The 13870-nt window shown below is 42.4% G+C and overlaps 1 protein-coding gene across 1 annotated transcript in view; it reads left to right on the top strand.

The window, feature by feature from the left end:
• The first annotated feature begins 4051 nt into the window (after positions 1-4051).
• Positions 4052-13870, top strand: part of TRPC5 (transient receptor potential cation channel subfamily C member 5) — a 132269-nt gene continuing 122450 nt past the window's right edge. The window contains exon 1 of the mRNA XM_063313359.1: positions 4052-4429. Coding sequence (XP_063169429.1) covers positions 4052-4429 — 378 coding nt within the window. The remainder of the gene's footprint in view (positions 4430-13870) is intronic.

Below are 13870 nucleotides of genomic sequence, written 5' to 3'. Positions count from 1 at the left end.
AATTTGTGTCTGGATGTCCCCAACATCATAAACTGCTGTGCTACATTGTTCTTGCTTTCTCATAATCTTTGAACATTTAGAATCAGCCACAGCACCGCTGTGGTTCAAGCAAGGCTTGCTAATATGTCCTAATCCAGAATACAGGTAGTCCTTGCTTAACAACCAATTGTTTAGCGATGGTTCAGACTTATGACAGTGCTGGAAAAAACGACTTACAACCAGTTCTCACACTTATGACCATCGCACTATCCCTGAAGTCATGTAATCACGATTTGAGTGCTTGGCAACCAGTTCACATTTATGACCGTCACAGCATCCCATGGTCGTGTGATTGCAATTTTTGACCTTCTCATCTGGCTTCTAGCAAGCAAAATCAATGGGGAACCACATGATTCACTTAATGACCATGTGGTTTGCTTAACGCCTGCAGTGATTCACTTAACAACCACTGCAAAAAGGTCATAAAATCAGGTCAGATTTGCTTAATGACAGTTTTACTTAGCAACCAAAATTCCAGTCCCAATTGCAGTTGTTAAACAAGGACTACCTGTATAAGAGTTGATTCCCAGACTAACAAGGTTTTGGAGATTGTTATGTAAACAACCAGGTGCAAGTTTCCCTGTTACTAGTGAAGAGACCCAACTGCTCACTGGATCATAGGAAGATGGTTAGAAAGACAAAAAGTTTTCAGCCCAAATGTACATGGAGATAAATTGGTTCTAAATGAGAAATATTTCAGTAGCTGGAATTCATGTAACCCCATCCTTTTTGCCTCAATAAATCTTGCTAAAGAGAACTCTGAAAATATTGCTTGGAAATACAGTCACTTTCAGCTGTGAAGATGCCTCTCATTGAAGGTAGAGGATTGGGAGGGTTACTCTCACTGAATGCTGGCATTCTATAAATTCTTCTTTAAATTATTGGATGCTAGGCAGGCTATGAACACAATAAGTAAGCAAACACTGATTTGTTGTTGCTGATAAGATAATGCCATAGGTTGATTTTTTTTTTAAACCCATTCAATTGTGTCCGATTCTTGGAGACTGCCTGGACAAGTCCCTGCAGTTTTCTTGACAAGGTTTTCAGAAGTGGTTTGCCAATGCCTCCTTCCTGGGGCTGAGAGAAAGTGACTGGCCCAAGGTCACACAGCCAGCTTTGTGCTTAAGGTGGGACTAGAACTCATGGTCTCCCGGTTTCTAGCCTGATGCCTTAACCACTACACCAAACTGGCTCTCAGATTGATATTAGTTCATTGGAACAGACGTATCTCCAGAATTCTGGGGGTGCACATTAATTGCCAGAAATTTTCTATTTCCCTTCATTACCCATAATCACACAATTGCAAATGCACTGAAGCACCCTTTTGTTTTGCTAACAAATGCTTTTCTTTGGAAACCCACAATGTCAAGTCGGAGGGATAGAAGGTGGTGACAGAGTGACAGCTATTTAATGAACTCTTAACTTTTTTTAATTCTAGTTCCTTTATTTAGTTCCAACCAAGTAGTTTTTAGTGCAATTTTAAGTTATCTGCCCCACTGGAAGCAGTTTAAGGAGGATTCCAGCATTTACAGACTTACCTTAAAAGTCCCTACTGGTAGTTTTTCCATCATCACCTTCCAACTCAGTTTATTCTATCTTCCTCTTTGGGATTAGAGACCGTGCACCCCTGAAGGTTTAATGGCTAGAAAGAACTCGTGTTCAATTTGCAGTTTTTGCCGAAGAGAAAACTGTCTTGCACTTGAAGATGGCATCAGTGGACCAGGAGAAATCAGCACGCCCTTCTGTACCCTGAAATCCTCGTCAAGATTTATTTATAAATTGTGAAAAGAGAGGAGGTTGCACTAAAAATAATTAAAAGTGTCAGAATGTAAATAAAACTACTGCCAGGTCACACAGAGAGGGCTTGGGAAGAGCATCAGAAGACTGAAAAGATGCTTGCTCATTAGTGAGACACTGTAAGAAGGTGTCACTTCAGATATGTCAGTACTTCATTAATGTTCCAGTGACTGCAGTTAGTTCTCACGTATTGAGGATCTCGGACCCTGTGGTTATAAACCAGAGAGTGTTCAGCTTATGCATACATTCATATAGATTTGGCAACAACCTTTGACTTTTCCTGTCTGCTTCTAGACCTCCACGCATTTGCCATCATTTCTATGCATAATGCATTTTAGTGCACGTGTTCTGCATGCAGAGAGTCCCACCTTGAAATCTGGGCATCTCCAGTGCAAAGGACACTGGTCTTGAATCTGCCTTGCAACTGAAGTTCTGGGAAAGGCTCCTTTTTCAAACTGTGTAAGGATTCTGGGTAGCATCTTTGATGTCCCTTCATTTCTGGAGCGGGCTGAGGGTGCTACTGCTGACGATGTGGTTTTCTGTGACAGATCTTTATGTCACGCAAAAGCCTCCCTGGCCAGATGCTCCTTTCAGTCTGAACAAGTCCCAGAGAGGAACTTCTTGCAGGTGACTTCCTTTGGGATTTAAAGAAAATGCAGGAAGGCCACTGGTGATAGGATTGTTCAGTGGAAGACACTCTTTGGGGCATCTGGTAACTAAGTGTGAAAATGCCACAGTCTGGCCAGGAGAACTTCACTGTTTTTTTTCTTCTCCTATGAAAGAAGCAAGTTCTATATCATCAATCCGAATAAGAATTCTCTGGAAAAAAAGGAACAGTTCAGCACTAGGTGGTAGATTCATAATTGTGTAGTATTTAGGCTGGCAGAGATTTTTAGTAAGTGATGTTGATAAAGTCTGGGGTTGTTGGTTTTTTGGTAAGCCTCCTCCTTTGGTGTCAATGCATAAGCTGTGTTTGGAGGACCTTCAGCTGAGTAGGGCTATATGGACCACTGAAGTCTTCTTTAATGCTACCAGTGCCTTACATCCTTGAGGAGTTGCAGCTAGTCTAAATAGAGCTGATTCAGGGCTGGGTAGAGAGATAATTATTTTCTTTATAGCCTGCATTTCTATCCTACCCTTTCTATCAGAGTTCAAAGTGGCTTATACAACAGCCTTCTGAATAGGTGGAGCTCAAAGAGAATGCCTGCCTCAAACTCACCCAGGAAGCTCTTTGGTTAAGTTGGGACTTGAACCTGACCTGTCTGGTCCAAGACCCATACTTCAACCATTACACTACAACTGGCTCGGTGTAGTAAAACATCGCATACGGCTATGGAGCTACTAGTTGCATTGGCTACTACCTTTTTTCCTATTCCATCCTTCCTCCAATTGCTTGAGGTAACCCACCAAATCCGACCTGATCCTAACAATAATGCCGACCTTTGTAGCAACTGAGTAAAGCAGATGAGTCTTGACCACTTTAAGGTGGAGCCCTTGCATTTGTTGGGCAAGTTGGGATAAATGATAGGGATTTATCTGGAAGGCACCAGATTGAAGATGTTTGGTTTAGGCAGTGACAGGCCATGAATTGTTTAGAAAGTTTTAGGATCCAACTGAAATCCTGGTTTGAACCTTCTCAGGTTTCATTCTAGGCTCCAGTCAAGATACTACATTTGTTTGTTTGTTTGTTTGTTTGTTCATTCATTCATTCATGTTTATTACAGCCCTAAGGCCAGACACAACAGAACTATACAACAGCAACAATCTTACATTAATACCTATATATAAAAACGGAAGCAATCAATATACTACAATCCAAAAGTAATTAAGAATGAAAATACTAAAATGAATTGAAACAAAATACTATGTTAAGAAATTCAAAATCTAAGTGATGGTGCCAACATACTACAATGACAAATGTAGTAAATGACCCTCCCCATTTAGTGACGATCAAGGGGTCAAAAAAGTCCTAAGGAGCATACGCTTGGTGCTTTCCGGATATGCTGGAGTTTGATTTTCTATGGAATTCACATAATGGACATGCTAGTTTGGGATCAGGAGAGCTAATCCAATACATCTGGAGGACTTCAGGTTCAGAAGAAGTTGATGTGGAATGTTCTGCATGTAGTCTTTCCCAGTAATGAATTTAGGAACTGTCTCCTATAAATCCCTTCCTTCTTTGTTTTCCAAACAGGCCACCCAGTCGCTATGAAAAATGGCTCAGCTGTATTACAAAAAAGTGAATTATTCCCCCTATAGAGACCGGATCCCGCTGCAAATTGTACGGGCAGAAGTGGAACTGTCCTTGGAGGAGAAGGCCTACCTCAGTGCTGTGGAGAAGGGGGACTATGCCAGCGTGAAACATTCCTTAGAGGAGGCGGAGATCTACTACAACATCAACATCAACTGCATGGACCCTCTTGGCCGCAGTGCTCTTCTAATAGCCATAGAGAACGAAAACTTAGAGATCATGGAGTTACTACTGAGCCACAACATCTACGTGGGTGATGCGCTTCTGTATGCAATACGGAAAGAAGTGGTGGGGGCCGTGGAACTGCTTCTGAATTACAGGAAGCGAAGTGGGGAGAAACAGGTATGTCAAGAATGAACTTAGGTGCTGCTATTTTATCTCCACAGGGAGGGACGGCAGCATCCAAGAGATCAACACATGCAATATTCTGAATGTGGGGGGTGGGGATAGGGTGAACCAGTTCAACAGTCTGTGGGGCTGGTTTGAATCATCGAGCTGATCTGATTTGGAGAATTAGTTTGGAATTCGAATGAATTACCTTTGAGTCAAATCCCAGCATCAAATGTTTGCAGAGTCCTCATGGGGTTGCTTCTGTTTACATGGGATACAGTAGGGGACCCAGGAGAACTTGGTACATGGTCAGTTTGGAATACTGGGAGTATCTTTGACCTACCTATAGGCTGAAATGGGCAGTAAACCATACCAGTCATACCTTTTAGATGAATGAAGCATGATCTTGCATGGCAACAACTAGACAGGAAAGTTGTGGATCCTGAGTTATGCTCCATGCAGCTTTTCTCATGCCTCTGAAGCCACTTTGCTGTCTTCAGCTGGACTAGAAGATGATGTCCCTTTTATTTATTTATTTATGAGATTTGTCGGCCATCCGAAACCAGTCACTCTAGATAGACCACAGAGCCTGCGTATAAAACCCAATACATAAATCCACACAATGATTAATAAACATAAAAATGCCAGTCAAAATCGCAATTAAAACACGAAGAGTAATATGCTAACATTATTAAATATAGTGTCAACAATTGACTCATCACCAGTGATGGAGAAAAATTCAGACCCTAATTTGAGTTTTTTTCCCCTCTCTTATTACATCCACACAATGCTGGCTGGCAACCCTGTTTAATGTGACCCAGGTCATACTAGGGAGGGAGGTCAGAGGAATATTTGTAGGGCCATTGTGAGGATTATTCAAGGTATTTGATGGATAAAGTTGCTTGGATCTGCTTTAAGCTGGATTCTGTGATTGTGCATGTCCTGTTGAGGTGACTGAGGCATGCTGTGGCTTGGTTATCTGAGATGAGCTTGAATATATGAATCTTGAGAAAGTGCATGGAATCCTTGAGGCTGTGAATGCAGCCATCTGTTGATTAGATCCTGGTTAGTCAAGGTCTCCTGGGAGATGATGTGTAGTTGGATCCAAGAGGTGGTGAATTCATCCTTGGCTGAAGGGATGCACTTCATTCAGTACTTAATAAAATCCCTCTTAAAGAAATCATCACTGGACCAAACATAGTTGAATAATTTCTGACTGGTCTCCAATGTCTCTTTCTGGAGAAGGATTTAGAGAAGGTGTTGGTCTGAAGTTTTAGAGGACTGTGGAGGAAGCAGATTATCTGGATTCCTTCCAGTCAGGTTTCAGGTCTGGGCATAATATTGAGACAGCATTGTGACCTTTGACAGGCTCAGAATGGAGATAGTGTGTCTATTCTGGCTCTCCTTGATCTCTCAACAGCTTTCAATACCATTAATCATGGTATATTTTTGGACCAACTCAGGGCATTGGAAGTAGAGGGGATGGACACAGTGTTGTGGTGGATCTCTTCCTCCAGGACAGCTTCAGTTGGGTGAGGAAGAGATCTAGCTCTAGATCTCTGTTACGTAATGTGACTCAGGATTTGATGGCCTCCCTTTTCCTTTTTAACATCTACTGTAAATGAAGCCACTGGGTGAGGTAATCCAATGGCACTGAGTTAGGTATCATTAGTACACTGATAATACCCAGCTAGATATCTCAACCCTGGGCTGACCAAGTGATGCTGTCAAGGTTTTATCCTGGTGTCTGGAGGCTTTGGGAGTCTGGAGGTAGATGAACAGGTTTAGGCTCCACCATAGCAATACCATGTGACTGTGGATTTGGGGACCACCCAACTCTGGAGATCTTCCACCATTAGTTCTAGATGAAGTTGTACTACTCCAGATGGAACTGGTATACAATTTGGAGGTCCTCCTTGACTCCTAGCTTCTGCTGGAAGAGCAGGTGGCAGCTGTGGGTTCGCCCAAATCCATCCTGTGCTCCCAGATGCACCCATTTCTGGATCAGGAGGCCCTGCTGACAGCCATTCACACCCTTTATTGCACCATGCTCTACCTTAGGTGCCCTTGAAGACCACTTGGAAAATGTAGCTGGTCCAGACTGTAGCAGTGTGAGTAGTTATGGGAGCACCACAGTGCCCCCATGTGACATCTTTACTGCACAAATTGCACTGGTTACCAGTACAATTCAAAGTGGTCACCTTTGAAGTCTTTCATGGCATCAGGTCTGGATATTTCTGGGCCTACCTGTCTCCAATTACCTCTGCTTGGTCCATGGTCCATCTATTAAACAGTGACATCTCACTGGACCCAGGAGACATGTCTTCTCTACCTGCCCTCTGGAACCACTGCCTCCCCAAATTCAGTAGGCCCTGATCTTGCAGTGTTAAAAACCCCTGAGCTTGCTATAACCTGTATGTGTAATCCCCAGGGCATTGTTTTACCTTACTATATTTTTATCATTTTTCTGCATTATTGTTTTTCACCCTTGTTAGTTGTACAGAATCACTTGGCAAGTGGCCAGCCAAACAGATTTAATAAAGAAATAAACAAATTGGCAGTTGGACATGCACAAAAATCAACCGATCAATCAATCCATCTTCAACTGCCCTTATCAAGGTAGTTTTAGAATTAGCCTTGCTAACATTTAAATCAATCATTACGCTATGGCTTGGATTATTTAAAGCCATCATTTCTCCTCTGTCAAGTTTTAGTTTGTAAGTGCCTCAAGGCAAAGACTCTTGAGAATTGCTGTGCTGGTAGTACATAAATTATAATTACAGGTAATCATAATGCTACATTTTGGGTTCCCTGCCCCTCAGAGGTTACCATAGAACTGGAAAAAGGGGAAGAAAAAAGGAATCAGAATGATCAAAGGTCTGAAAAGATCAGTGGGCTATATTTGTTTTTTTTTAGGGACAACGAAAATGGCAATCATATATAGCTTTCTCCACAGAGGATTGCCTTGCAAGAGATGATACAGAGAAAATAACAAAGGACTTGGGAGAAAATATGAAACTGGACTGTAAATTTCAAATCAGATGTGAACAGGCTGCAGGCAACGCCTGGGATGGGGGTGGGGGGAAGACACACACCTGCTCATGTGTGAGTGCACACACATACACACACATTCTGCAATCTTTAGAATCCCCAGGGACCGTGCTGCTGATATCAAATCACCATATATTGGAAGCTTGTAATGTAAACTATCAGGCTGGCTAAACGTACCTCGCTTTTTTTAAAATGCCAAAACTGTTCATGAAAGATGGCAGATCTTTTTTCTGTCCCACAGCAGGCAGTCCTCATTTAGCAACCACAATTGGGTCTGGCAACTTGGCCATTAAGCAAAGCGGTCTCTAAGTGAAACTGTGACTGTGCTTACTATCTGACTTCAGCTTTCCTTTGCTTTACAGACCTGCAAAGGTCGTAAATGCAAGGACTGGTCACAAAGTTACTTTTTCATCACTGATTGTGGCACTTGCTAAATGAAGACTACCTGTCTGCGGGGTCCTGCCACTTTGGCTGTTATCGACTGAGTCCTCCAACCATCATGAGTATAAGCTAGTCTCCGAGCTTCAAAAAGTTTGCATGCTTCAAGTATATATTTTCTCTTGAAGGCAGGCATTAGCTAGCTGGTTGGTCTTCATTTTTCTCATTCAACTGCTATTTGGTTGCAAAGAAATAATTGTTGAATCACTACATTCCAAGGTGGGGGCAGGGAATAGATACAGACATTGCTTTTAATGTACTGATTTACAAAACTAAGGGGACTGAAGATGCCTTGTTGTCTAATCTGCAAGGTTTGAAACTCTTTATTTATATATTATTCCCTCCACCTTCTTCGGTATATGTGAACATTGATCTGCATCCATGTGTTTTTCTTGCCACTCACCTAGGTAACAAAATACCTTGAGCCAGCTCAGGGGAGAAATGCATTGCTACCTTATTTTAAGTGCTGGGAGATGCTATTACCCCAACCAAGCACAACTTCCTTTAGGAAGATATCTAATAACTGGACCATGACTGCAGGGGAATGGTCTGGCCTATGAATAGAAACAAGCAGGGTTCACCGTCAAGGGTCAGGATCACGGGGCCTATTCATTCATTCATTCATTCATTCATTCAATTTCTATAGCCGCCCATCTCAACTAGTGACTCTGGGTGGCTCATAACAATAAAAACCATAAAACCATAAAACAATTACAATTAAAACAATTACAATGAAAAATAAATATACATGGCTGCCAAGTAAACAATGTAAGATGTCAATACAACCAAGAAACGGGACCATTCACACGTTCGGGGCCCCAGGCTTGGCCACATAACCAGGTCTTCATGGCCTTATGGAAGGCCAACAGGTTGGGGACATCCTGATCTCTGAGGGGAGAATATTCCAGAGTGCAGGCACTACGGCTGAAAAGGCACGCCTTCTAGTCCCCGCCAACCGACATTCTTTGGCTGACGGGATCCGTAGCATGCCCAATCTACCAGATCGAATTGGATGGGAACAACTGGGATAATGCAAGAAGGCATTTCAAGCAATAAAAATGAACTTTTAAAAAAAATAGCTAACTTGCAAGAATTTTGGCCAGGTCTTGCAAAATCTCTGCGTTTTTGCAGGAGACTTTATAAGATTTCTGATGCTTGACTATACATACACATATATTTATGATGTTGTAGTGTCAAGCATAATAACTTTGATGATGCTTGCTGCCCCCAAAGCTTGCTTCCCAGTACAACCAATTCCTTTGAGTGGTAGGCTCTGCTCTGGGAATCAAATAAATGGTTACAACAACCATGATAAAATAAATTCAAACAGCAAAAACAACCCCTGAGACAGCATTACTTAAACCAGTGATTGGCAGCCAGGGAGTCTGCCTTGCCTGCCTACCCACAGTCCTCAAACTGCCTGATTTGGCCCTTCTTGGAAGATTAATGGCATATTGTTGGAGGACAGCAGCTAGCCTTAAAACTTGGTTGATCCTTCTGTGAGTTGGTAAACATGTTTTGTTTAAAAATATAACAAGGTTAGCTTGGGAATCCCCTATTGGATGACCACCATTCCTGTATTTAAATAGAATAAAACACTCCTATGCCTGCCAAGAATAGCTTAAAAGGCCAAAGGAAGATTTGGAAAAAATGGATGCATTGCTTTATCAACTAGCAAATTGGCCATGTTTATGGACTCTGCTTACTGTGATCAACTGAACCATGGTTTACTCAACTCAACCATGGTTCACTCAGCTGAACTATAAGGTGGCCACAAGAGCTGCTTTTGAACAATCTACCAGTCTAAATTGAGGATGGCTAGAATGTGGCTTAATGATGTTTTCATGCAACATGTTAACTAGCTCAGTTAATGACCAAGCAGCTGTAATCGTACAACATGCTAAATTTGGTTAGTGTTAATGTGGGAAGAGGAAAGCAGGCCTTTAGGCCTAATTCTATTATTATTATTATTATTATTATTGTTGTTGTTGTTGTTGTTGTTATTATTATTATTATTATTATTATTTTGCTTTCTTGTTTAGCTGCTTAAGCTTGCATATGAATATTATAATTCCCGCTTCTCTCCCCGCCCCCATGAGATTGAAGGATTGGTAATAAACTAATGCACTCATCAATTTATGTCTTTCTGTGGATCAACCTGTTAAATATATTTTCCTCCCAGTCCTCAGGCTTTTTTTTGTCTCAGAACTGACTGAAGTCTGTTCATTGTTATGGCAAAAACATTATTTTGCCCACAGAAGGGATTGCTGCAGTGGGCAATGCTTTTGACAATAGTGGTACATAACCCCAAACAAGCAAGGAGAACCCATGCCAGTTTACTGAACATTTTTGAAGGGGCTCCAGATTACAGATCAGAAACAGTCCTTGTCTGCCTCCTGCTTCAGCAGGTTGAAATCTCCAGAGTATTGACATGGAGTGGGTGGGTGGCAAGGGGAAAATACTTACTCTAAACATACGGCAAAACATATCACCAGGGATCTTGGCAGGCTGAATTTGGCCCCACTGTTTACATTTTGCTAGACATGCCTACACAGATCTTGCTCTCTGCCAATGGAATATAGTATTTCCTACAGGTAGTCCTTATTTAACAACCACAACTGGGACTGGAATTTCGGTTGCTAGGTGAAGTGGTAATTAAGTGGATCTGACCCAATCTTACAACCTTTTCTGTGGCAGTTGTTAAGTGAATCACCATGGGCGTTAAGCAAGCCACGTGGTCATTAAGTGCATCACACAGTTCCCCATTGATTTTGCTTGCCAGAAGCTGGCTGGGAAAGTCAAAAATGGTGATCACATGATGCAGCAATGGTCATACATGCAAACCAGTTGCCAAGTGCCCAAATCGTGATCACGTGACCGTAGGGATGCTGGAACAGTCTTAAGTGTGAGGACCGGTCATAAGTAGTTTTTTCCCAGCACCATCGTAAGTCCAAACCATCACTAAATGAATGGTTGTTAAGTGAGGACTATCTGTACTTCTTTCAACCCAATGGAATGTTGGAAAGAAATTAAGTAAAAAGAGCTGCAACTCTTCCTGTTTACACCATAATGCTCTGAAAACTAAACAGAACAGGTCCAAATTTAGTAGAGAGAAACCAGCCCAAGAGTGATTGTGAAAACACTGTAGGTTAAATCTAGCTGGAGGCTACAGAGGAGAAAATTCCAGGGCAAGATTCCCCAGAACATCTGTGGAAAAGGGGCAGTGATCTGGAATGTTGAGGTCTCTCCCATTCCAAGCCTGCCTCCTTCCTGGACGTGTGGCCCAGGACAGAAAGTGTGCAGCCTGCCTGTGTTCCTGGTGCAGACATACGCACCAGTGCAATGTAAGAGAAGAATACAACCACAGAGACATAACACAAAAGACAGTTCCACTCTGGTAAAGGGGTCGGAAAGAACCCCAAAATGATAACCTGCATGCTTCCCATGCTTTGTTGAAATTAGGGGGAAGGAGTAGTAGCTGTGGAGAGTAAGGAAGGAGACCTTGATGGAGAGATCCAGGAACTGTCACCTAGGCAAAGGGGCTGAAATGCTTTTTAAGCCCAGAGCAACAAGGTCACATTTAGGAGGAGCTTGGGCAAAGCCTCCCTAATTTACTGAAGTGTAGGAAGGAGGCGGAAGTACAGTGCAATCAGACTTGCAGTGTTATTTTTTATTTTGTGAGCTGCCCAGGGTCACTAATATGGAATAGATGGCTATGTATATTGGATGGATGGATGGATGGATGGAAGAAAGAAAGGAAGAAAGGAAGAAAGGAAGAAAGGAAGAAAGGAAGAAAGAAAGAAAGAAAGAAAGAAAGAAAGAAAGAAAGAAAGAAAGAAAGAAAGAAAGAAAGAAAGAAAGAAAGATTACCTGGTCTGGGCTACCTTGGGTAGACAGAAGCTTAGTGCATTGTATGAACCAAGCCTCTTTGAACCATCAGCTGACCAGTTTGTTGGGCAAACCCAGATAGCAATTAAATTTGATAGTTAGGTTACATGACATATGCATGCACCCTATCTCTTCACGATTGATAGTTGATGGTTATGGGGTTTTCAGCTCCCCGCTCCTCCCCATCTTCTGTGCCACTGTTAAGAGGCTTTCCAAAAATGGAAGGGGAAAAATATTGTAGAAAAAGAGCATCTAATTTCCTGAGCATGATTAGAAGATAAAGGCAGGCATGTAACTCCACGGATCACCCATCTGTCTGACCTCATCCCAATTCTCAATAAAAGTTTTCTCTGTCAGCACGTGAAATGCCATTCCCTGGAAATGTTATTGCAAAAATGCTGAGATGATTCACAGGACAGTAACTATAACAACCCAGCTCACCACTTTGCTTGAATTAGAGGTGCCTGACAAGAATGCAGAGAAGAGATTTTGTTTGCCTCGATAGCTTAAGAAACCTGAAAGCAAAAGAAAGGCCACCTGAGGGGAAGGTGTTTTGCAAAAGTGTTCACCACATTCAGACAGGAGAGAACAGGCTGATTTGATTTTAACCTCTAAGAGAAGGTTCATGGGCTAAATTATGGTATGTGAGAAGTTGAAAGGTCTGAATTCCCTCCTGGTACTCAAAAAAAAAAAAAAAAGATTATGAAGAAACAATGGATCCATAGGGGAAAATGTCAGGGGTTGAAGTGGAACCTTCCTATGATGCTGATTCAATCACCAAGGTTAGGGGCAGAAAATCAGCTCTTCAAACAAATCTGTTCCAAATTCTTTTCCATTTAAGATGTTAATGTTCTAGCCCTGAAACAGCTTAGGATCCGACTCCCTGAAAGACTCTCTCTCCCATAATGACCCTTTAAGATCTGTGGGGGAAGCCATTCTCAAGATGGCCTCCTTGGAGAAGGCTATTTATTAGCAGACAAAAGAGGGGTGTCTCCTTCGGAAGCAACTAACAAGTTTAGCTTCAGGAAAGAGAAGTAAACTGTAATGGTGGGCATAGATAGCCTTTGGATCTTCTCCACCCAATCTCTGGGTGGTAGAATTAGTTGGGCCATTTCATTATGGAAGGAGAAATTCACCCACTATTTTTCAAGAGTAGGTTTTCTCCTCAAGACCATGAGAGGATTCCCTCATGGCAAGAGGGAGTCCTCTTGTGAAGTCTACCTTTGGGGTTTAATTGAAGCAGGGGAAGGCAAAGAGGGTGCAGGCCACTGGTGAGAAGTTGAATGAAGAGAGGGAATTCACAAGTGCTCTGCTTGGTGGTGGTTGTTTATTCATTTAGTCGCTTCCGACTCTTCGTGACTTCATGGACCAGCCCACGCCAGAGCTTCCTCTCGGTCGTCAACACCCCCAGCTCCCTCAGGGACGAGTCCGTCACCTCTAGAATATCATCCATCCACCTTGCCCTTGGTCGGCCCCTCTTCCTTTTGCCCTCCACTCTCCCTAGCATCAGCATCTTCTCCAGGGTGTCCTGTCTTCTCATTATGTGGCCAAAGTGTTTCAGTTTTGCCTTTAATACCATTCCCTCAAGTGAGCAGTCTGGCTTTATTTCCTGGAGGATGGACTGGTTTGATCTTCTTGCAGTCCAAGGCACTCTCAGAATTTTCCTCCAACACCACAGTTCAAAAGCATCGATCTTCCTTCTCTCAGCCTTCCTTATGGTCCAGCTCTCACAGCCATATGTTACTACGGGGAACACCATTGCTTTAACTATGCGGGCCTTTGTTGTCAGTGTGATGTCTCTCCTCTTAACTATTTTATCGAGATTTGTCATTGCTCTTCTCCCAAGGATTAAGCGTCTTCTGATTTCCTGACTGCAGTCAGCGTCTGCAGTAATCTTCGCACCTAGAAATACAAAGTCTTTCACTGCTTCTACATTTTCTCCCTCTATTTGCCAGTTATCAATCAAGCTGGTTGCCATAATCTTGGTTTTTTGGAGGTTTAGCTGCAAGCCAGCTTTTGCACTTCCTTCTTTCACCTTCATCATAAGGCTCCTCAGTTCCTCTTTGCTTTCAGCCA

The sequence above is a fragment of the Candoia aspera genome, chromosome 12 (genome assembly GCF_035149785.1).
Source record: "Candoia aspera isolate rCanAsp1 chromosome 12, rCanAsp1.hap2, whole genome shotgun sequence".
Taxonomy (NCBI): domain Eukaryota; kingdom Metazoa; phylum Chordata; class Lepidosauria; order Squamata; family Boidae; genus Candoia; species Candoia aspera.
Note: the sequence above shows the minus strand (reverse complement) of the source record. Positions and strands in the feature narration are given on the sequence as shown.